The following is a 26,111-nucleotide window of genomic DNA, read 5'->3' as shown; positions in this document are numbered from 1 at the left end:
CTGAACTTCTGCTGCATTAACAAGCTTCTAAAAAGCTGTGTTTTTGTCCTTAACTATGCAGTGTGTTACCCTCAACAAAGTCAGTATTCAGCAAGGAACAGAAACCTATGCAATGTTTCATCTAACCTTTAACTGAGCAATGCGTCAACATGTTATTAGATAGATTAGATTTTAGCTATTACAATACAGTAAATGCTTACTTAAGAGCTGCAAACTTTGTATTTCTGATGTTTTCATTCCTGATGAAAAGCATATCACATGCCAGTTATGGGCCCCAAACAGAATGTAAATCAGAAATACATGTTTTTATATGTGCTTCTTTCAGTATCAATAAAAAGTGATGACATCACTTTTATTATTGTATTATTATTTATATATTGTTATATTTTATTTATTTATTTATATTATTATTATTTAGATATTGTATTGTTATTAAAGTATTACCACCTTACCTTTGAAACATTTTTCTCAGTGTTGAGTATTCCTAGATAACATATAATCAACTTTAAGTCACTGTGTTTTGCAGAATTACTCCTTATCATGAAAAACCACACAATGAAATGACATTTCCAATTAAATTAAATAGATGGATTTCTTGAAAAAAAAGACAAAGTAATGCTACAAACAGCAATCAAGCAAAAGCTAAAAACCCTCGACAAAACAAACCTCCAAATACTTAATGAGCCAATAACGAAGGAACTAAAGTAAGCAGCCACTGGCCAAGTTCTATGAAAAATGCTCTGGGGAAATTTATAGTTTTCTCCTCATATTAATGAAAGGTAGATTTTTATGGCTTATGAAATCTAATTTTGCTCTCCTTCACAGCACGACACCACTCTTGAAAATACCACTACACACTTCAATTGCTTTTTAAATAAGCCCTTTGGCAACTGCATTTTAAAACTACTACTTTCCACAACAACAACAAAATTGAATATTTGAGGGGCTTAAAACCAAATTACGCCCCCTACTGTTTCCACTTCATTAGTACTCCTGAGTTTTTTCCTATCTGAAGTATACCCACAAGAATTCCTTTTTAGTTACAAGCTTGTTTTCCATTGTTTTTCTCTTGTAGTACCTACAGTGGCATCAACTAGCAATGATGCGTCACACATAATTACAGCTCTTGTACCTTATTTCATAGGACTTGCCACTCAGTAAATCACTTTTCTCTATGGAAAAGTTGCTCAAAATCCCTACTTGTTTCTTCTGTTTTATCTCATTATTCAACAGCTAATTATCAAGCTCTATCAAATGAATTTGATAGCATTAACAAATGAAAGGATTGCGAATGGTAGCTGCCAATCATTCTTAAAAGCAAGAGTCCTGCCAAATAATGTTGAAAGTTTAAGCATCTTATATCGGTACTAAGCCATAAATAAGAAAATAACTCTAGAAAAACGCAAAGTTATGGTTTTGGTACACATGCCTACTTAAAGCATATGAGAATAAGGCAAGTCTTAGCAATGGAAATACAAGTGACAGAAAAGTATCTAGGAGAACATAAAATAAGACAAGTAGAAATTTCTTACTGGTTCTTTCAGGCCTTTGAAAAATCCTAGTCTTCTTATTCTGAATTCCACTTTCATGAAGTGCCTTAAACCAGTCTCTCAATCTGTTTGCAACCTCCCTGAATTCCAGGTCACTGCACACTGAAAAACAAAAGGCAGAGCTGTTTAATGTTTTTCTTCTGGGTGCTAAATAGAACTTTCAAGCTATGCTAAAAAAGAAAGCAAACCCCGTAAAATAAAGACATGTTCCACAGCTTCCTTTAATTCAGAAAGTTGACTTTCATTACCTAGGTATGCCTTCAAAACACAATTAAGGTATTTAGAGATAAATACATGATGTATAAACCAACTATGAAATTATATATATATATAAAAAAGACATCATTTGCAAACTCCTACAAGCACAGATATTTTCACATCTTACTGTAAATGAGGCTGTATGACACTCATGACAGCCTTTTGGACTTTCATTTCTATATGTCCATTAAAGCAATAGTAACGAAAGCCCTACCAGAAGAGGTTAGAGATGCGATTTAGGCAGATAACACAGAAACATCCAACTTGCTTTCCCACACTGAAGCGTGAAAAAGGGAAATGAGATTCACAGAGAAGGTGATTCAAGATTGTCCTGAGAGCTTATTTGATTGATTGTAGGTTTAAAAACCAACATTCATGGGCACCTAACTGCAAACAGGCAGCTGTACAGCTGGTCAGTGATGGAAAAGATGGTTTCTTTTACCATGCACAGCAAAGGCAGAGAAAGCACGCAAGACCAAAGAAAGCATATGTAGCATTGTCCTGGTTTAGCAGTAGCAGTCATTTTTTCTACTTCTTAGTAGCTGGTGCAGCACAATGCTGATTTTTATTGGCTCTCAAAGTTGTTCTTTTTGATATCACAGTTTCTGTTGTTGCTTATGTTATGTCGTTGCTTACTTAGAGCCGGTATTTGCTGTGTTAGTGTTTATCAAGTGTGGGCCTTGGGCTAAGGTTCTTGTTTCACTGTACTTTATGGTAATGGCTTGTAATGCGGGCGGGCTCCGGCAGCAGGGCGGGATGGACGTGGCCGTGGACTTGTACCTGCCCGTCCCGCTGCTCTTCACCGTCCTGGCCCTCGTCCTCGCGTCCGTCTTCGTGAGGCTGCGGGGAGCCGAGGGGGAGCGGCCCCGGGGACCAAGCGGCGGCGGGAGCGGGGCCGGAGGCCGGGAAGGAGTGGCTGCTGGTGGAGGAGGTCGGGCCAGTCGAGCAGAGGAAGGAGGTGGCTGCAGAGCAGCGGGAGAAGGCGGCAAAGGAGCCGAGCCCCACAGCCAAGCCCAGCCCTGCGGCGGCCGAGAGCATCCCCCAGCAGCCTCCCGCCAAGCTCCGTGAGCCCGAGCCCCAGGAGGATGCAGGAGACCAGGCAGCATTTCCCAGCAAGGCAGAGGAGGAAGATCTGGACTCAGAAAAAGTGAAGCTGGTGGTGAGAGAGCCTTCAAGCACAGCAGCATCATTTGAGAGTTCCGAAGGTTTTGAATGGCCTTTGGGTACCCTTGGGACCTGCCTGCTGATTGTGATGGGGATCACCATGTTGGCACACACACAGTGAGTGTTTTACCCACGACCATTTTGTCTGATCCCGAGAGTTAAGCAGAGTCAGGTTTGGGCCTTGTCTAGAATTGGATGACGATATAGGAGAACCAAGAGGTTTTCCCCAAGGCTGGACAGCCATGAGTGGCAGGGTGTGTTGGACAGTATGGGTGAGTATCTAGTCCACTGGGCCCCTCCAGTGCTTTGGAAGCGTCGGAGATGGAAGGCAGCTGTGTGGAGTCCCCAGTGACAAGTTGCAGAGACTGCTGAAGGGGAAGGTGATTAATTTTGAGCCTGGTGGGCCCACGACACTTCAGGCCATCAGGGCAGAGATGCAACACAGAGATGGACTCATGATCGAGGGGTGGACTTAGCAATGGACACTATCGCCCAGGTTATTAACGAGTGTGAACACTGCACACAGCCTTTCCTGCTCTGAAAGACTGTTACAAGAGATGGAGCCCAACATCATGGACCGAATGGACTCAGCAGCTTTATTGGGATTGGTCCGTGCACTAGGATAAGAGTGCACTGAGATGAGAGTGAGGGTATATTGAAAATGTGGGATCTGAGCACAACGTGAATGGTATGGGACAAGGGGTGGCTACTGTCCTGGGTTTAGCAGCAGCAGTCATTTTTTCTCCTTCTTAGTAGCTGGTGCAGTGCTGTGGTTTTGACTTTCGGCCTGGGAATAATACTGATAAAGCTGATGTTTTCAGTTGCTGGTCAGAATGTTTACCCTGAGCAAGGACTTTGTGAGTCTCATGCTCTGCCAGGGAGGAGGGGAAGCCGAGAGGAAGCAGAGACAGGACACCTGACCCAAACTAGCCAAAGAGGTATTCCATACCACAGCACGTCATGCCCAGGATGTAGAACTGGGAGTCGCCCGGAAGGGCTAGAACGCTGCGGAGTGGGGGCAAGATATATGTTATATTCTCTTCCTTTGTTATTTCCTTTATCATTATTATTATTGGTGGTAGCAGTAGTGATTTGTGTTATACCTTAGTTATTAAACTGTTCTTATCTCAACCCGTGGGAGTTGCATTCTTTCGATTCTCCTCCTCGTCCCTCCAGGAGTGGGGGGAAGGAAGGTTGAGGGGGCAAGTAGACTGCGTGGTTCTGATTTACGGCCTGGGCTTAAACCACAACAGATCATCAGATTAGTAGCAGACTGACTGAAAGCTGTACAGTACTGCTAGTTAGTACTGACATTAGCAGCAGAAGCAGAAAACAGAGATGTGCAGTAAGGAGTCCTATTCACCTTCACTATTAAGCTGTTGGAGAACACAAAGAAAAGGCATTCTTGGTGCAAGCAGAGAACTCCTTCCAGAACTCTGCTTTTCCATTTCATGTGTTTGAGAGAACCTGGGATAAGACAAGTGAAATAACAGGGTGTGGAGGATAACAAAACAGGAAAAGCACTGGATGTATGCTTCCCTAGGCAACAGAATACCTTCCTGTCCTAGGTTCAGCAGTAGCAGTCATTTTCCTCCTTCTTAGTAGGTGGTGCAGTGCTGTGGTTTTGACTTTCAGCCTGGGAACAACGCTGATAACAACAATGTTTTTAGTTGTTTCTAAGTAATGTTTACTCTGCCCAAGGACTTTCTGAGTCTCATGCTCTGCCAGGAAAGAGGCGAAGCTGGGAGGAAGCATAAACAGGACACCTGACCCAAACTAGCCAAAGGGGTATTCCATACCACAGCACATCATGCCCAGCATATAAACTGGAGGCAGTTACCCACAAGAGCTAGATCACTGCTCGGTCGGGCTGGGTATCAGTTGGTGGGTGGTGAGCATTTGTATTCTCTTCCCTTGTTATTTCCCTTATCATTAGTATTATTGGTGGCAGCAGCAGTGGTTTGTGTTACACCTTAGTTACTGGACTGCTCTTATCTCAATCCATGGGAGTTGCATTCTTTTGATTCTCCTCCCCATCCCTCTGGGAGTGGAGGAAGGAACAAGGGGAGGAGTGAGCGAGTGGCTGGGTCGTTCTGAGTTACCAGCTGGGCTTAAACCAGGACACTTCCACTGCCCATGTCAACAGGTACTACTTCCAGATAAGGATCATTTTCCAGGTCTACCAGTAACTGACTAAGCTACAATCTGATGAGCTCATATCTAAGTTAGCAGAGCTTCACAGTAATGTTCTGGAAAATAAACTCTAGTTCAGCTTACTCTTCCTTTATTACGTAGCAATCTATAATATTTGGTGACATAGCCTTCAGCACACTTCATTAAATTGAACAACGCTGCGAAACTCCTATTTATATTTTAGAGTAATATTGAAACATGTCATTATGTCAACAACTATCAATGCCTGTACAACAGCAGGCATCTAAGAATTTGTTTAGCCATTCTTTGCTGAAGTCTCTCTTGAGACTTTGATTCAATCCATTAAAGACTTAGGTGCAATCTATATATACACTTGCATATATTATGAACTGACATTTTTTAAAACCGTGTATTGTGCTTTTCTCTTGTGTAATGGAGTTTTTTTCCCCCTCTGATAATTCAATAGGGAACTGGGGAAAAGATTTTTTTCTAATGACATATTTGGCAATATATGCTCAAAAGTGTCCTATCACAACGATTAAATGAAAATCATGTCCTGAGCAAGACTTAACATCACAATTCAGACTTGTGGGATTTCTAAGTTTGCTGTAATACCGCCTTCCTTTACCAAGCCTCGTACCAGCTGATTCTGATTTGTGTCAGCATAAGGAATGAGATATTAACTTGGGTTACCTTGCTCCCCTATAAAAACCCTCCCATTATAGGTGAAATGAAGTGATATTGTTCTCTTCTCTAACTACCCTTCTTTGGTTTAAAAGAAAGACTTTTAGAATTGAATGACAGGGTACGGAGCACAGCAACACCATTATGGATACCTGACCTGCCATTTAACCACTTTGATTTATCTACCCTGTAAAATAAATACCACCACAGGTCCCAGAAATAACATAGCTACATTAATGGTGCAAATGCTATTTTAATCTATTTCTAACTTGTTGTTCTGGGTTCAGCAGTGGCAGTCACTTTTTCTCCTTCTTAGTAGCTGTTGCAGCGCTGTGTTTTGACTTTCGACCTGGGAATAATACTGATAAAGCCGATGTTTTCAGTTGTGGGTCAGAATGTTTACCCTGACCAAGGACTTTGTGAGTCTCATGCTCTGCCAGGGAGGAGGAGAAGCCGGGAGGAAGCAGGGACAGGACACCTGACCCAAAGCCAAAGAGGTATTCCATACCATAGCACGTCATGCCCAGGATGTAGAACTGAGAGTCCCCGGAAGGGCTGGATCACTGCAGGGTGGGGGTGAGGTACCGATTGGTGAGCGGTTGTATTCTCTTCCTTGTTATTTCCCTTACCATTATTATTATTGGTGGTAGCAGTAGTGATTTGTGTTATACCTTACTTATTAAACTGTTCTTATCTCAACCCGTGGGAGCTGCATTCTTTTGATTCTCCTCCCCGTCCCTCCAGGAGCGGAGGGAAGAAAGGTGTGTGTGGGGGGGAAGTGGACTGCGTGGTTCTGATTTACGGCCTGGGCTTAAACCACGACAGTTCTTTTTGGCGCCCAACGTGGGGCTCGAAGGGTTGAGATAACAACAGATCTGACTGAGGCACAATGCTGATTTATTGGCTCTCAAAGTTGTTTCTCTTGATGTCACAGTTTCAGTATGCTGTAGCTTACTTAGAGCCGGTATTTGCTATGTTAGTGTTTATCAAGTGTGGGCCTTGGGCTAAGGTTCTTGTTTCATTGTACTTTATGGTAATGGCTTGTAATACGGGCGGGCTCTGGCAGCAGGGCGGGATGGACGTGGCCGTGGACTTGCACCTGGCCGTCCCGCTGCTCTTCACTGTCCTGGCCCTCGTCCTCGCCTCCGTCTTTGTGAGGCTGCGGGGAGCCGAGGGGGAGCGGCCCCGGGAGCTGGCGGCGGCCGAAGCGGCCCGGGAGAGGGGCCCCGGGGACCAAGCGGCGGCGGGAGCGGGGCCGGAGGCCGGGAAGGAGGCGGCTGCCGAGGAGGGGAAGGAGGCGGCTGCCGAGCAGCGGGAGGAGGCGGCGGAGGAGCCGAGCCCCACGGCCGAGCCCAGCCCCGCAGCGGCCGAGAGCATCCCCCAGCAGCAGCCGTCTGCCGAGCCCCGTGAGCCTGAGCCCCAGAAGGATGCAGGAGACCCCGCAGCGCTTTCCAGCAAGGCAGAGGAGGAAGATCTGGACTCAGAAAAAGGGAAGCTGGTGGTGAGAAAGCCTTCAAGCACAACAGCTACACCAGCCCCAGTGACAAGTACAGCAGCATCATTTGAGAGTTCTGAAGGTTTTGAATGGCCTTTGGGTACCCTTGGGACCTGCCTGCTGATTGTGATGGGGATCACCATGTTGGCACACATACAGAGTGTGTTCTACCCACGACCATTTTGTCTGATCCCGAGAGTTAAGCAGAGTCAGGTTTGGGTCTTGTCTGGGTTTAGACAATACAGGGGGACCAAGAGGTTTTCCCCAAGGCTGGACAGCCATGAGTGTCATGGTGTGTGGGACAGTATGGGCGAGTATCTAATCCACTGGGCCCCTCCAGTGCTTTGGAAGCGTCGGAGATGGAAGGCAGCTGTGTGGAGTCCCCGATGACAAGTTGCAGAGACTGCTGCAGGGGAGGGTGAATTATTTTAAGCCTGATGGGCCCATCCATCAGGGCAGAGATGCAACATAGAGATGGACTCATGATCGAGGGGTGGACTTTGCAATGGGCCTCTCCTGCTCTGAAAGACTGTTACAAGAGATGGAGCCCAACATCATGGACCGGATGGACTCAGCAGCTTTATAGGGATTGGTCCATGCACTAAGATAACAGTGCACTGAGATGAGAGTGAGGGTATATGGAAAATGTGAGATCTGAGCATGACGTGAATGGTATGGAATAAGGGGTGGATACTGTTCTGGGTTCAGCAGTGGCAGTCACTTTTTCTCCTTCTTAGTAGCTGTTGCAGCGCTGTGTTTTGACTTTCGACCTGGGAATAATACTGATAAAGCCGATGTTTTCAGTTGTGGGTCAGAATGTTTACCCTGACCAAGGACTTTGTGAGTCTCATGCTCTGCCAGGGAGGAGGAGAAGCCGGGAGGAAGCAGGGACAGGACACCTGACCCAAAGCCAAAGAGGTATTCCATACCATAGCACGTCATGCCCAGGATGTAGAACTGAGAGTGCCCGGAAGGGCTGGATCACTGCAGGGTGGGGGTGAGGTACCGGTTGGTGAGCGGTTGTATTCTCTTCCTTGTTATTTCCCTTACCATTATTATTATTGGTGGTAGCAGTAGTGATTTGTGTTATACCTTACTTATTAAACTGTTCTTATCTCAACCCGTGGGAGCTGCATTCTTTTGATTCTCCTCCCCGTCCCTCCAGGAGCGGAGGGAAGAAAGGTGTGTGTGGGGGGGAAGTGGACTGCGTGGTTCTGATTTACGGCCTGGGCTTAAACCACGACACTTGTCTATGCAGTGCTACTCCAATTAACCTCTCATGCTGAGGTGACTGATTCAGAGCCAGAATTGAGCTCATTTACAGGCACAGACACACACATCTACATATATATCCAAAAATACGTGTGCGTATATGTACATATATAAGGGAGAACATGAGGAAGTGCCAGCTACAAGTAAAAGATTAGCCTGAATAACATTAACAGAAAGATGCATGTGGCAGCTACATGAAGGAGAAAACATATGAAATTTTCCTTTTTGTAGAAGTAGCCAAAATTACACACTAAAACTAATAATTTCCTAAGCTCATTAAGATGTAAAAACCAAAGCACTAAGAAAAGGAGATAGTACCTCTTCGACTTTTAAGTATAAGAACAAAACGAAACTTGCTGTCTCAGCATCTGGCACCAGACACTGTCATGCACAATATGACATAAAACAACATTTTCTTTGTTCCTGTGAATTGCATTCCTTTCCAAATGACAGGTACATACGGCACATTTTGGGCATCAGACACATTCCATATCTGATCTCAGATGAGACGTTTTCTTCCCACTTTAACTTAACTTTCCCAAACTTTGCTTGACAATTTATATTATAGTTTTTATCTCAGACACAAAGAATGAGAAAATTGTAATGATCTTGGTCCATTTTAATGATTTTGAAAACTTTATAATGCAAATAGCTCAACATCAAAAATCAAGGTAATGCAAACCAAACTGATTAAGACCGTCCTTTGAGTATTTTACACCCCATAGCTACTGAAGTGCTGGAGTCAGCTCTCAAATATGACATGTAATTACATTTACTGTATTATTAATTTTAATGCAGAGTGAATTTTTGGTTCATTTCCAATATGCTAAGTAAAAGTAGATGTCTTCTATATGTGAAATATGCACAAGAGATACAGCAGAACTACACTAATCTACACACTTAATAATTTACATGGACAACTGTGTTCTAATCAAGGATTTACAGCATAATATTTGAGTATCACAGTTTTTTATCAAAGAACATTTAGTTCATTTCCTAGCATCTCAGAAAGACTTAAATGGTAGAACCAGTCAGCAACTCAGAATTCTTGCCATGAAACTTTCTATCAAATATTTTATTTCCACAGGATGGTTAAAATATGTTAAAATTTTGAGTTGGTTACATAACAACTGATCATGCAACTTAATTTTGACTGCTGACAAATAAAATACACTTCACTGTATTTCTTTTTTTTTTATTTGATCCTACTCTCCCTCCCCCCTCTTTTTTTTTTTTCTTCTCTGTTTTGGAATTTTCCATTGAGAAATTTAAGTTTCAGATTTCAGTATATTTACTATTTTCCAGAGTGCTTTTTAAGATCTAGTTACCCTAACATTAAGAATAATAAGGAAAAGGAAAAAAAGTAATTAAGATCTTATTTTTTATTTTATGGTTCCTCTTAAGTGGTTTTGGTTGGGACCACTTAAGGTTAATTCCCTATCATCTGATGTCAGTATGCATTCAATTCCATGGTTACTCTTGCATATAGTCCTCTATAAATATTCTGTTACATTACATTGTTTGACGCATTTAAACTGCTGAAAATAATTCATTTTTTTATTGTGTTTACTGGGACTGACATGAAAATATAGAAAAAAAGGACACCTTATAAGAACATGGTATTTTATACTGAAAAATGACAAAGCAGAAAACAGATTTACACAAGCATGTGAGAACATATGGTATTGGAAAATAGATCCTTAAAGTAGTACAGCTATTTCTACACTTAAATATTAGCATTAGAGCACTTTCAAGCCAGGACCTCCCAGTTCCGTAGTTATTAGGTACAACATGCTCTGACTACATAAGCCATGACAGTTGTAGGAAAGCTGCATTCATTATCCCGTCAAGTAATGCAATCGGAGGACTACTGGCATGACAGAGAAATTTTTTCAAAGGAAAAAGACTGAATCTTTTGATTCCAAAGGTAGTAAACCCCCTGTCCGGTCCTATCTCAACACAGACGTGTGTGCCAAAACATGACATAAAATAAACAGTCCACTTTGCATGCTTTCATGTTAAGTTATAAACACCTAAACCCAGAATTTGTGTATTAGGTTTTTTGCGTGTTCTTACCTTAGGAAAATAGTCTGGAAGCTGCTCTACAGCTGTCATATATATGCACAGCAAATTGCAAAACCAAATATAACTCTAATGTTTTATATATATCAGATCAATATTATTCTTTAACAGCTTTTTGTACAATTATGCTTCACAACTATGGCTCAAACTCATAAGAATAGGGGCCATCATAACCTAATAAGTCATGAATACTACTTGTTTTAATATTGATTTAAACCTTAACTATTTTTTTTTTTATTATTTGGATCAACCTGATCAGTCTACTTACCACCCTGAAGCAAGGGTAAGTAACTGGCAGCTCAAGCACTCATTCTCAAGTTATGAAAACAAAACCCTGGCTTAGAGGGCAAGTACAAGTCTCAGGTAGTCTAGGGGGAAATTCTGCCTTAAGAACTTATATATGTAGTGCAAACTTCAAATAGACTTTTGAATAATATGGCCTAAAATCATCTATGTTTCTTTATGAATCTGCTGAACAGAGCTGTCTCAAGTCTAATAATCTTGCAAAAGGTTCAATTTTACTAGCATGTAGATTCCATATTAATTCTTACTATAATGTTATACTACTATAGAAGTTTCCCTTCCTTCTTGTTTCATAATAAAGTCATATTTTTATACTGTGGCCAAAATGACTTAGGCAATATTTGTACATTCTGAGTAAACCAAGAGTCTCAGACTAGAGAATCTCATTTAATGTCACATGTAGAATCAGCCATACATACAAAGAAACTGAAGATTCTTATCACATGGGTTATTAAAAAAGTATAAATCCTTTCTAACATCTTTCACATGTTAAAGATACGATTTTGAATGTCAAATGTTCAACTACAGAATATTTTTTTCAAAAGTACTTATCACACTTCACATTTTTGTTCCTGTTTTGACATGTATAAAGGAAAAAAAATAGCAAAATAACCTTTAAAATAGTAAAATAACAATTTATTTTCTCTCACACCAAAACTTATATAAGTTTTGCTCAACTTCCCAAGAACATTCAGATAAGCACTTAACAGATCTAAAAGATGTAAGCCTAAAAAATAGCTTTCGGAAAGTCGTAAGAAGCAGAGAACAATATTCAGACACTATCAGAGTCACAAACACATACTTTTTTCTACAGGAGCTGGGCTGCACAATGTAATCCTAAGTGATGCTTAAGTAAAATCTTTAGGTCACAAAAAAAATCAGGTATATTTAGTGAAAATTACTACATTTAGCTTAATTTCTGATCTGTATCCTGTCTTGGTACAGTACCTGTCTCAGCAGTCCACCTTAACTCACAGAGATTTATGTGAATAAACCTTGTATTCTGTAACAGAGGGGATCAGGTAACACTGTTCAGTGGAACACTATGTGCCATTGAAACGTGCTTGCTCAGGGTTATGCTATATAATGAAAAATTATACTAATTAATGGGTTGATGCATTTTAGAATATGTTTAGGGACTTTTCATCCCCGTAATCAGCTTGTAAAGATACATGCTGCTGAAACTGTTGTACTGATTTAAAATAGGTCAAGATGAAGTAATTCAGATTTATTCAGACTATTATTTCACTTGATAGACAGGGAACTTAATCTTTCCTGGCTAAAGACAGACAGTAAAGGTTGTAGAAGGTTAGACAGTAATCAAAAAATGCATATTGTGTCACATGAATCCACTGAGCAACCTGCCTGATTTTGTCTAATGCCAGTGCAATGCATTTCTGCCATTACCATCAATTCTAGTACCCATTAAGAGAATTAGTATGGGGTAAAATGAAGTCACTAGCCCAAAGGTTGCTGGAGTCTCCTGTCATCTGAAGTAATAAAAACTGCCTTTAGAAACCAACATATACAGACATGCAAAAATTAAGGGAGCTGAAAGCATACAGGTATCAAATCCAGAAATACCTTTATAATAAATATTATTTAAATGTTAGGTGGAACCAACTGTTAAATCTGTTTTCACATACAGTAAATGTTACAATTTGTGTTGGCATTTGATTATAATTAACTGATTGGAAGTAGACTATTGGAAAATGCTGTATCAGTATGTGTTCTTTTAGTGCCTTTTAACTGAAGCTAATTGATGAAGCAAAAACAGTGCTACTGAAAGCTGTAAAGACATGCAGAAAATATTTTTGGGTCTACCATAACAGATTGAATTCCCTAACATATTTAAACCAGCCTTAGCTTTCTGACATAACAGAAAATAGGTTACGTGTATACTTTTTATATAAAGAGACATATATATATAAATTATTTGTAGTTTAATGAGCGTAAATCATTAGTATATTGACATAATAAGCACAACAAAATACTCTTTTATTAAGGAGTAGCTTTTGTTAAGTGAAGGGTCAAAAATTATTTAGAGAAAAAAAAAAAAAGGAAGCCATAAAAATACCCCACACTATGTACCATCATTCACAATAATACATGGAACTACAAGGCTGTAGATAGAACCTGTGTCTCTTGTTTACTCTGGGAAGAGATACTTTCACCTACTTTGTCAGCAGCAGACCTCACTCAGTTCAATATTCAGTTCTAAGAGTAGAAGGTCTAACAATTGTGAAGTAAGCGACACAAAACTAAATAAATTATTAACACATAGTTAAATGCTAATTTAAGTGTAGAACTCACCTATTGATCTGTCTTCTTTTGTGCCCACAGCCAGAATATTCCTAATGTCTCTGCATAATACAACACGGCACTTCCCAAATCTACTAATAGCCAGTAAGCCTAAAAACTGTAATTTACTGATGATATGGCCACTGGGATTAAGTTGGAGGATAAAAATTAAGGCTTTGATTCAGAGAGAGAGATGAAGTACCCTGCCCTGCCAGAAGGCACACTTCCAAGACAAAAATGGTATTCCCACTATCTCATCATGTGGTTTTGCTTGCCACACAACCTATCATGTGTTTCAAGATACATCCCCCTCCACTACAACCAGAACTGCAGATGATCATCCCCAACACATGCAGTCACCTGCAGTTAGGCAGAACTATATTCATAAATTCATGTATATAATAAAATAACCAAGAAGTAAATATACACCTAATACGGACAATGTGGAGGCCAGGGTACATATCAACCACCTCCTACATCAAACTAGGAGCTACCCCACGTGAGATTGGAAACTTAACCATCAGCCTGTGCTAAAGCAAGACTTCTCATCATCCCAACTTTTCCTACATGTTGGAATCACAACGAGAATAATTTATGTTGGAAGGGAACTCCAGAACTCCATAAGTTGTTCAGTCTTATCCTCTGCTAAAAGCAGGTCTAATTATATCGGGTTTCTCAGGGCAGTGTCCAATAGTTCATGTCCTGTGATTACTGTGTCATTCACATGAAGGTTCCTCACTATATGAAAAACTACCCTTCTTAAAAAGAAGAAACACACTACTATCTTGTAACTCTATACTGTTTTCACTGAAGAGTACAAGAGATTTGCTCATGCTGTAATTTAAGATTTGTACCCATCTGTCCAGGACTGTTAGACATCCAGAAACCTGGTTACAGCAGCAATTCCAACTCAACCGTGAGAAGGATTATTTAGAGCAGTCCAAAGCTGATGCTTATGTAGTCCAACGCTCTTTCAATGCATTATCTACCATTCATGCACCACTGTATGGCTCCACAGTAAATCTTATGTATCTGAGATGCACTGATTAACTGCACATAATTTATGTGCATTTAAATGTATTCTTTCCCAGAGGGCCATGTGTGACAATACGGTAATCATAATAGTGCCATTAGAATTCGGTGCTGCCTTTAAAACCAGTATCTATTAACTAGACCATTATATAAAGCATACCTACTCAGGCTGCCATTCTGCACAGGTTTACGAATTTAGCCCTGAGGAACTGATTGCTCAAACTGAAAATTCCAGTCTTCAAACTAAAGCCTAGTCCCTGTTTGGCTAAATTTAAATATTCAACAACGCCAGAACTAAAATTGTATGCAAATGGCCTTACAATTCCTGCAATATAGGGCAGCATTTCAGGCTCTGTATCATCTCTGTCATAAATGGAAGGAATAACATATGGCAAAACAAAATGTGGTTGCAAACCCAACAAATTTGGCAGAAGGATGAAAGGCCCTTCAAACTCATAACTAAAGGATGGGACAGTCATCTTTTCATAGTCCTATATGTATAACTTTTTTAAAAAAAAGCTATAAATTGAAAATCATCTGTACATTTCTATTTCCACAAGCTCATGAAGTTTATTGGCCATCTGTTAACTCTAGGGCCAATGATTTCAGGAAAATACCTTGAAAATAACAAATAAAAGCATTCTGATTTCCTTACTATTTAACTAAACAATGAATTTTCTACTTCAGTTAGTCTATGTTACAAGATAATTATATAAATACTGCAGATATTGTATCAGGGAACTGCAGCTCCTTATTCTTACTGCCTCAAGTTAATGTTCCATACAGGCATTCTGCTCATGATTAATGTTTCATAAAATTTAAAATGATTTCTATTAAATTACATTTTCATTAAAGTAAATCTGATATTTTTGGGCCCACATAGTTTTAAAGACTTCACATTTAAATATAATGACTATTCCTGAGTACACGCAAAATATTAGTAACCACAACATGCGGAATTTATGTGCTAATATATTCTTTTTAACTCTTGAAAGATTTAAATTTACTAAAACATTGCAATTAAGTAAGACAACAGTAATTCTTTAATCTGCCAGAAGTATCACAGAACTATTGTGGAATTTGTTGATTAAGTTTGCGGAGGACAGTCAATATATATGGCTTCCCTTGCTTACTGCTGCTAACCTTTAGTGTTGGTTACCATTTCCCATCATGCTCTGTTATTCTGAACTACTAATTACTGAGGATGAAAATCACCTTAATTATCTGTAAATTGCATACTTATGAAGCTAGATAGTCAGCAAAAGAAGTTAAATAGCAAGGAGATGCTCCACTGTAACATGCTATATTCCAACATCTCTTCATTCCCAAATATTTTACACATTCAATTGAATCCAGTATTTCACATAACAGAAGACATGGGAAATATCGAATAGGGACAGAACAGCAATCTTCTTAGCAGTGAAAGCTTTTCAGACAACCATACCCTCAAAAGTGAGGTAGTTTTCTAAATTCAAAGATTTCTGAAAGCACTACACAGCTCTGTTACAAAGTCAGAACATTTTTTTCCTTTCAAGGACAAGATTGATAGGGTCCCGTAAAGACTTTTTGCATCTGACATAAAACCCCTTGAAACCTAGTAGACAAGGATAGAAAGATCACCAAACAATGCTTTTTATAAGAAAATTTATATATACATATATATATATAATTTCAGTATTTTCTGAAATCAGAAATGTTCTGTGCAAATAAGAGGCTTCAAAGGTCTTCCACACCAAGTAATTCTGCATACAGAACCTGAAAGGGACTGATGGAATTTTCTTTCTATTGTCAGAAAAAACTATCATTGTGCCTTGATAGGACTGTCTAGTGGTTTGCACCTTTTCTCTTGCAGGGAAGGATGGCAGAATTGAATATTGGGCTGAACGATCACTGACTAATAGAACTTAACTAAGCTCTGTTCCGCAACTGCCTGGCATAAAGAAATTTTATATCACAGTGGATACCACTGACAGATTTAAGGCTTGCATTGCAGCACTTCTTTTCGTATTTACCTTAACTATTTGCTTCTGTGTCCTTCTTGAATGCTTAATCGCTAACATTGCTCTTAATCACTTAAAAGTGTGCATTAAAGAGTACAATTGCCTGTAGACCTCTCTGTGAGGACTGAGAGGGAATTACTTCAATTTAGCTAATTGTTTGTGTCTTTCCTAAAGTAAGGCCATCAGAGGTAGATTATCTTTTTCTCTAATACTGAAGAAAATATGGTAGTCAATTAATTGTACCAGTAATCTAAGAGCAGGACCCATTCCACCTGGCACAGGAGTCACACGCACTGAGTTGTAAACTCTACTGTACTGTACCATCACCTCACTGAAGTCAGAACTCTAGTTAAGTAAATGCAACCTACAGCTGTGTCTCCACACAAATTCATTAATCAGAAGTCAAAAGAGAAATGAAGAAAGTAATGATTAAAAAAAAAATAAATGATTAGGGCACAAATATCTGAAATGTTTACACGTGCATGCATGAAATATGCCAGCAAAGTGCAATTATATTTTGCTAATCTATGCACTAAACATTAAATGCATTGTTTGGGAATGTCTGACATAGAACAGAGAATTTTTATGAGATATAAATGAATATTCATAGAGATACAAATTTATTTAGCCTTGGTAATTTCTGATGTGGTTATTCTTATATATTAAGTCCAAAAATCCTGCATTACCAGAAGTGACCCTACCGAATTATAATTGTTATTTTTGAAGAGGATGGGGAAACTCATTCACAGTACTGTTTTATAAATAAATAATAAGGATATGAGAAGCATGCGTTAATGAGGCATATGTGGGTGTATGAAATGTTGGAGGGCGCAGTGTCTGATAGGATACCATTTGCAAGTTGAAGGACTAAATCTTTAAATGTTGCTTTTTCATTCATACAGACTGCAGGAAGAAGTCCATGGAGAAAACTATTCCCAGAGTTACAGCTGAAATGGGAACAGCTACTCCAGCAGAGAATCTGGCCCTGAACTGGTAGTGTGGATAACCAAGGACAGGAGCCAAGGGGCAAACCAATGAGCTACATTATTTGTCAGTGCCAACATACCCTTATGAGCTCTCATATTCTTTCATCTCAAGTCTGTGACCCAGAAATAGAGACCACGCCATGTTCAGTATAAGAAGAAATGGCTCCAGAGCAAGTAATAATCACTGCATATTTTGCAAGGCATGACAACATTCAGAAAAGAAATACATTTTGAGTGTTCTCCTAGTTTAAGGGACAGATTTTACATCTTTTTTTTCAGGGGAGATACTGAATTGCAATGCTGAAAATGACCTGAATATCCTAATAAACTGCTTCAGCATAAAGCAGTTACTAAATAAATGTGTAAGTTTACCCTTAGTCAAGCTTTGAACTTTTTACCAGGGTAAAGAAAGTAACACTTCCAGAGGCTGGCACCTTTCTTTCAATATAAAATTGTCAAGACAGAATTAATGAAAAAGGGAAAAAAATCCCACCAAGAAAGCTTTCCCCTTTTTTCATCAAAATATTCCATTTTTTCTACCTGTTCTACTGACTGATGTACTGAGGTAATACAGATTTTGTCTGAGCAGACTGGATTCTAACCTCAGGGTTGCTGTTTTCCCATTACAGATCAGGGTTTATGCATGTAGACACAATACAGATATCCAGGACCTAGCAACAGCATGTGCTTTTTGGGAAGCTTAAACTATGCTTTTCTGCTCTTACATATCCTGTCAATGAGAAACAAAATAGAAAATTCCTCATCTATATAGGCCTTCCATTTATACTGAACAAAGAGTACAAGGAAAGAAATAGAAGACATTTGCCATTTAACCAGCTGGATTGAATAACTCTCCTAAATTCTTTAAAAGAACTCCTCTTAAACACACTGATAACAAATTATCATTTGAGACACCAAAACCAGAAACTAAGTTATCTGAATTGGCAACAGAAGACCATATAAATTCAACAAAATCAAAGCATTCAGTGAAGTCAATGAGCAAGGCTATTAGAGACTTTGTAGCTTCTGTCACTTGCAATTACACCAAATATAAGTTGAAGAAACCCATAGTTATAACACTGCCAATTAGGATTTCAGAAATCCATAAAATTTCTCCAGAAGAACTGATGGCATTTCTTTTGTTAAGATGAATACTTGGTCTAAAAATGGCTCAGTGTGTTCTTCTGATATCTCTACATCCCCTGTGGCATCTAGGAATGCACAGTGTTCCTTAGGAACATGGTAGCAGCTGAACAAGAACTGTGGTAAGTATTACAATTTGAGCCCATCAGAGAGGAAAATCAGGCTTCAATCAGAAAATCTGGAGAAGGAAGAAAAACTAAGGAAAGGACTATAAAACTGCAAGCAAATGTACTCCATTAACCTCCTTTTCAGGGAGGAAGAGCTTACTAAACAGGAAAAGGAGGTAGAAGAAAATTTTGACTACAGCAAATGCAGGAAAACAGCAACATCCCATCATTGAGAATGACAATTCAGTTGCTGCAGAGTCTTCTCATGTTTCAAAGCAATATGGACTTTCCTTTTATGAAAGAGCAAGGAGAGAAAATCTGTTTGATCAAGACCTTCCTGAAATCTATTCACTATTTATTTGATACCCTGTAAAGGTAAATTTATGATGGGCAAGTTGCAAATCCTATTAAGAAATTGATCTGTAGACAATACAACACGATTATGATAAAATATTGTATCACTATTTAATAGACTCTCCTGTTTACTTGTGCTAGGTAAACAGGCAGTGTCTCCAGTATTTTCTTTTGCCTAAAACAGATACTGCCTACGAATCCTGGAATCAACTTCTCAAAACTTAGCCCTCGACATGACATGTCTGTGCTGGTTATGGAAGATCATAAGAGTGACAACAGTATGTCAGATCATCTAGCCCAGTACTCAGTCTCCAAGAATGGGTTAATAAGAGTTAGTAACTACTAGGAAGAATAAATATAATAAATATAACATAACCCTATAACATATTGTACACAACACAGAGTACCTTTTTATAATTTAAAGACAATCCTGGAAGATTATTTGATTATTTTACTGTTTTAAATAAGACTGGATATAGTAAATATTTTGGAAAGGTCATTAAGTTTAGATAATAATTTTATTCAAAGATAATACTATACACTAATTACTGAATAACAGTATTAGATGAGCAGGAAATTCTTTTAAGCACAGGGACAGAGAACAGCAGACCTGTAATACACGCTCCTTTGCCACAGTGCCACAGATCAGCACCTCAGCACACACACCAGAACAGGCTAACCGTGTCCCCAGTCCTCTTCAATGGAAGACCTAATTTCTGATCTAATGGAAGATCTAATTTCTGATAATTTATGTTTAGATCTTATTTAAGGTACCTGACTTTGTACAGAAACAGTTAAAGAGCACAGCATTCATTCTGCTGGCTGAGCCCTAACGGCAGTAGCATAGAGCAGACACATTCAAAACACCTCCACTAATCCTGCAATCATTATAGGATTGCTCTGTATGCAAAAAGGTTATAGCCACTTTTAAGCTTTTGCTGCAGCTGACTGAAGGCCTGTTAAGAAGTGAAAGACAGCTGAAAGTGTTGTCTACCAATAATCATACATTAATAACTAAAAAATGAGAAACTAAGAAGCCTAAATAAATTTGTTGCACGACATGATGTACCATGGCTAGCTCGTAGTTGCCATTACGGTAATCTAGTTTAACTTTCTGTGTAAAAAAATTCAGTACAACTTCAACTAGTAATTTCTGAGATTAGCCAGTAATTTGAGCTGTGGAAAGATTGGTTTTTTAAAATACTACGTTGAACTATAAAATTTCCAAGTTGAAAGAAGTTACAAGAAGTTACAATCACAACAGACAGCCCACCAAACCCAAAAGCATTTCAGTTGCAGTTTAAAATGGTATAATAATATCACTGTTTAAGCTTCAGAACAAAAAATAAAACAGAAAAACTCATTAAAACTTTAAACTTTAGAAGAAACTGGTTTCCTGTACAGGCTCAGAAGAAAAAAATATTTGGTTTTGTTATCTTCCAGATACTAGAAAGTAAATCTGTGAGTTTTGCTGTTGATGCCTCAAGACATGTTAAACTGCATTTGTGGCAAATCTATTAAACAAGAAAGGGGACAGATTCAGAAATAAAATAATGATTTAACAATCAGATTAAGATAATGCCTACTTAGAATAGAATAGACCATTTCAGTTGGAAGGGACCTATACAGATCACCTAGTCCAATTGCCTGACAAACTCAGGACCGACCAAAAAGTTAAAGCATGTTGTTAATGGCATTGTACAAAATCCTCTTAAACACCAATAGGTTGCCCCTCAGCCTCATTTTCTCCAAACTAGAAAAGCCCAGCATCCTCAGCCGCTCCTTACAGGACATGCCTTCCAGACCTTTCACCTGCTTTATTGACCTCCTCTGGACACATTCAAGGACCTTCACATTCCTCTTACATTGTGGGGCCTACAACTGTGCATAGTACTCAAGGTGAGGATGCACCAATGCTGAATACATTGGGATAATCACCTCTGTTGATCAACTGATCATGCTGTGTTATGCAGTTTGCTCTGTTGGCTGCCAGGGCACACTGCTGAGTCATGTTGAGCCTGCTTCAACCAGCACCTCCAGATTCTTTTTTGCAGCACTGCTTTCCAGACACCCCTCTCCCCATTTATACTTACACCTGACATTACTTAGTAATACTGTTTCTTTCAACATGAGTCAGTGTGAGGGAGCAGTGTGTACAATACCTGATCCCTTAAACTCAATAATGCTGCCCCTACCACTGTGACATTGCTGTATAAAATATTTGACATAAGTAAATAGCTTACCAAAATGAAATAAATTAATACTGAATGTCATCACAGCTTTAAACCCAAATACGTCAGTTAGATAGGTATCTTAGCAGGAATTATTAAAGGAAACAGAAACTCACATTTTCAAAAGACATTGACATCAATCATCTGTGAATAAGCTGTAGGCAACAGCTCCTCTGATTATTCAGTCACTCAACAGTGATGATAATCAGAATAAATTTCCTGAGGATATAGGCAGTGATAACAGCCTGCAGGGGAGCAGTTCACACAAATTCTCCAAAACCTCTCTGAAAGGTGGTCACCCAGGTACATTATGTATCTACTTTTTAACTGTTTCTCATTCCCCCCTCTCCTCCCCACACAAAAAAAGAGGTAAACTCTTCAGCATAAGGTAGGAATATAAACATATGTTTGAATTTAGACATAACCCCCCCTCTCTTCTTTCAACAAAAGGCAGCCAAGCACCTGCCTAGCGGGCACAAAACCTCACTCCCAAGCCAAAGGCATAATTAAAGAATCATCTCCTTGTTACTCAACATTTTCTTTTTCCTTTTTTTTTACCTTTCTCCCCTTCAAAGCTGTTTCTTTCTTCAGTCTCTCACATTTTGAAGTGTTAAGAGGTAATGAGCTACATATGTTTCAAACAAATATATTTACTTGTACAACACGTAATACAGGTGTCCCATCTAATCACTTTGGTCTTGAAAAGTTTTCTGTGAATTGAAGTACTTGTCACTCCGCACATATTTCTGTATTAAAATAACTTTTACAACTATTACAGTGTTACTGAGAGATTTTTGTTCTGGAGCAAAATTATATGTATTCTTTTTTTGAAAAATATTACAGTGTTAAACATTTTTTTCTAGGAAATGGTAAGATGCTGAGCTGTTTTCCTTCATAATATTGGAAGATGCAAGAAAACAGTGAAGATGTCCAGTTTTGTATGTTCTGATATTTCATAAGCATACTCAAACTTTTACACTGAGACGCTGACCACAAAAAATAAGATATCGGCGATAATCACTAGTATCAAAAATAAAGAATTTAAACTCCTTACATTGGATTCTCTTTCATCTTGGAGTATTTATTTATATGCTAGTTCCTTGAAAAGCTTACACTCAGTATTTTCTATTTGTTATACTACCAAGATCACAACAGGGAGATGCACTTTGTTTTCATAGTTACTCTTTGACTTCCACTGCAAAACGAACTTCTCATCATTCAAAATAATGTTTATGAGTGCTTATAATGTTCAAGAAGAATTTTTTATTCCTGTTTTATATAACAAGAGTAAGTCATGCCTGCCTCCACACAATACACTGGAACAAACTGCTAATTTAAACAGAACAAGGGTTACCATATTTCAATTTTTTATAGTTCTGTTCTTTACCTACCCTAAAACTCAAGGTATAAAAAAGGGATTTCAGTATCCTGCGTATAAAAACAGAGTATCAGACCATATAAGAGCAAAAGCAGTATCTCTGACCAGGCCATTTCACGTTCAGATGTCCCAGAAAAGTCTACAATTCAAGCCTTAAGTCATTAAGCTGCAAGCATCTGTGATGCACCAGATTCACTGCATATGCAGTGCAACTGATGTGCACATATGGATTGGCTATCTGCTTAGTGCTTAAAAAATGCATGGCAACACCATCAATCTCTGTGCAAATGCCTTCTTAATGGATATATGCATTTCTATTTCCATTACAGAAGTCCTAAATACCAAAAGGGGCATTCTTCCAGACTGAAGAAATCTTGCTTAAAGGTAGAGCAAAAGTAACAAGGAATAGCAGATCTGGCAATTAGTTCATGACCTCCATAGTAATGAAATTCAGTGTAATCTCTTCCTTACGCTGTGTATAGTCAACTTTCTTCTACAGATAAATATATATAGCTAGGAATGTAAACATTTCTTCCATGGCTCCTTTGTCTTTTGTCCAAATGTAAAAATAAATCATTAGCCTATTAAAAAGCTTATGCCAGATTAAACTGAATGTTACATCACTGTGGCTAAAACATAGGGAAGGCAAAAGCTGTTCTGCAGGCTTCATAATTTACAAACATTTTTAATGATCTCAAGGTACAGAAAATATACATTAGGTTTCTGGACTACTACTATTGATTATACTTTTCCATTTATCTTGTATGTGGTTACATTACTCTCCAAGTAAATCACAATGTTCAGTTACACAAAACAATTTCAATGTTGTAGTTTTTACTGGAAAAGATCTATTTGTGTTTGGCATATAGATCTGATATTTATTTTTTATTTATATATATATTTTTATATATACACTATATACAAAATGCTTAAATATAAGCATTACAGACTTTTGCAATGTGCATGCATGTAAATAAACAGTATTTTTTTATCCAAGACATCACTCACAATTAGGAACTCCAATATAAGTAAACATCTAATAATCACTAAAAATTGTATCAAGCTCCCTAGGAAATGCATGGATTTTTATCACCATTTTAAAATGATAAAAAATTGTGATAACTACATTTTGAACTATAAATCACATTTTCATGATTACATCTCATGTTATATGCTAAGCTACACATTTCTCAATTTGTTCCTTAAAAATATATCAGACTATATTCCTTTATGTTTTGGCTGAAGGAGGAATATATACATTTGCATACAGAAGCACAGTCAGCTAGCTTAGTATTCATTAAGTATAGATACACATAGTTCTCAGATAGTTTTTTTAAAGCTTCTTCTCTTTCACAGGTCTTCATAACTAACCAAAACTAGGTGTCAGATTCAAATAGGGTGCAACACAATAACCAAGATCCTGAATTTGTTACTCTCCTTTTTCCTTTTGCTTCATTTGACAGGTGATAAGAGCAAGGCCTGTTAAGTCTCCTCTTGAATCTGCCAGGGACAGAAGTATTAGCAACAAGTTGTCCCTGTTTCTTATTATTGAAACTTCACTCTGGTTCATTTTCCACTGTTTTATCAGTTTCTGCTCTCCTGCTTTTAAGAATCTCAATAATTTATAACAGGCTTCTCTTATAAACAGGATAAATGATGCAAAAAATTTTGACAAAAATTGTTATTTGATATATACCAAAGCATGATTTCTTCTGACTTGTCTTGCACTCTTGTTAATGGTAAATATAAGATTTTTTTTTTCCCCCCACAAACAGCACGTTTCAGTACTAGTAAATCACAATACAAACCTGTTTTTCAAAGCCATTTAATTTTAGGAGGTAGTTATGTTTTAAAGATGGATGCTTTTCCTTCAGCTTTCAGACTATTATAAAGGTGCCACCACACTAATGAACCAAAGCTTACAATTTGATACAACTGAACAACTGCTGATGCTTGCATGGAAGGTGGCTATAGCACCTGATCTTGCAGTATCAGCACGAACAACAGTTAAAACAGATGCCACAGTTAATTTCATGGATCTTGGTGCCTGCAGGGAAGAAGCTGGGTTTTTCATTTCCCATGAAGACTTTAATGTTTTATCTAGAGGATTTCTGACATGTCAAGTAGCCTGCATCTGGGATGTAAAATTAAGATATCAAGAACAAAATTAATATTATATTCTGTGAAGCAAAATAAAAGGCAACACAGTTGGGTAATTATGATAATTGGAGCCACAGAGCATTTATCTAATAATTTTATTAATATATGTTTTTATTAAGCTGTTTCATCAACAGTACACAAAAAATTATTTTTAATTTATAAATAGAAAATCTGCCTTCTTGGTAGTGCAAGTAGTGGGGATAAAAATTATACCACCTGAAACAGATTTAGATCATGCTGATACAAGCACAAATTTGTTTAACATTTCTTACAAGACTCTGAGTAAAGCTATAGTAACCTGGAATGAAGACATACAAACACAGCCTAAGTGTCATCATACCTTCACTGCAGAAATAAACATTTTCTGTCCATCAGTGGATATGCACTAGCCATATAAATGTTCCCCTAGTGCCTTGAAATATTACATCAACCAAAAGAACAGTGGTTCTCAGTCGTGAGAGTTCAAACGTTTATGCAGAGAAAATAAAAGTGAAACAGTAAATCAATATTGTTCTTCTGTCTCAGAAGAGGTCTGCAAGTTTTTTAGTCAAAGTTTGTACTTTTATGTGTAAGAAATAATTATATTTTAATTATTGGAAGAAAGAGGAAATTGTGTAACCAAGTAAGGACTTGATGATATGAACTGAGACTTTCTTCTTGCATAATAAGTTATTGGTGTATTTGCTTGAATTTAGCTTAAATAGAAATTAATTTTCATGACAGAGGTCAGCTTCAAAACATAGATGTTTAAAATTTTGCCTGAAATCCAACAAGCATAATTAAAAAAAAAAAAAAGTAACAAAAACCCAATTCAGAAAGTGACATCCTGTCACCAGGACATTAATTCTGTCATTAGCATATGATCTTTCTGTCAATTTCAGTGCAGTAACTATAGAAACATTAACAATAGCTGCCAAAGACAGACTTTTAAATCCCTGGCTTATAAAGGACATTGCTATTTTAAAGAAAATCTCAAAATTCTACCAGCTATTAAAACTTGAGTATCTTAAGAAAAGTGATGCTGCAACTATTTAACAGGGAGCATAGACAGATAACACAGTTGAAGATGTTAAGTAAACAGGATATTAAGCTACTAAAGATTCGGTTACTGCTATTGCGAATTGGACACAAAACATGTTTTTTAAATATCATTGGGTTTACATCCTACTTGAAGACAATTCAGTCAAACTCACTGATCCAATACTCCTTCAGAACACTACTGAATGAGCATCAGTTCATTCCAGAGTTTCCTAAAGATCTCAAGTACCTTCACTATCTAATTAACTCTGACACAATTACAGGAAAAAATAACTCAGCAGTAAGTTATACATTTGGCACCACATGTTCTACCTTCTAAAAATAAGCAGGAGGGTAAAATAAACCACTTAAAAAAAAATTACCTGATAAAAGTATTTTTAAGCTGTCACAGAATCATAGAATCATAGAATAGTTAGGGT

At 38.1% G+C, this 26,111-nt stretch overlaps 1 protein-coding gene across 3 annotated transcripts in view; it reads right to left on the bottom strand.

Annotated features, from left to right (window-relative positions):
• Positions 1–26,111, bottom strand: part of SPOCK3 (SPARC (osteonectin), cwcv and kazal like domains proteoglycan 3) — a gene marked incomplete at its 5' end in the record, with an annotated part of 188,655 nt that overhangs the window by 14,426 nt on the left and 148,118 nt on the right. For 2 of the 3 annotated variants that reach the window (XM_080632378.1, XM_080632380.1), the window contains one exon: positions 1,533–1,652. The exons of the other annotated variant lie outside the window; for it this stretch is intronic. In XM_080632378.1, coding sequence (XP_080488504.1) covers positions 1,533–1,652 — 120 coding nt within the window. The remainder of the gene's footprint in view (positions 1–1,532; positions 1,653–26,111) is intronic. 3 annotated transcript variants of the gene reach the window in all.

Source organism: Psittacula echo (genome assembly GCF_963264785.1).
Source record: "Psittacula echo genome assembly, chromosome: 1".
In the NCBI taxonomy this organism is placed as follows: Eukaryota; Metazoa; Chordata; class Aves; order Psittaciformes; family Psittacidae; genus Psittacula; species Psittacula echo.
This window is presented reverse-complemented; position numbering and strand designations above follow the sequence as displayed.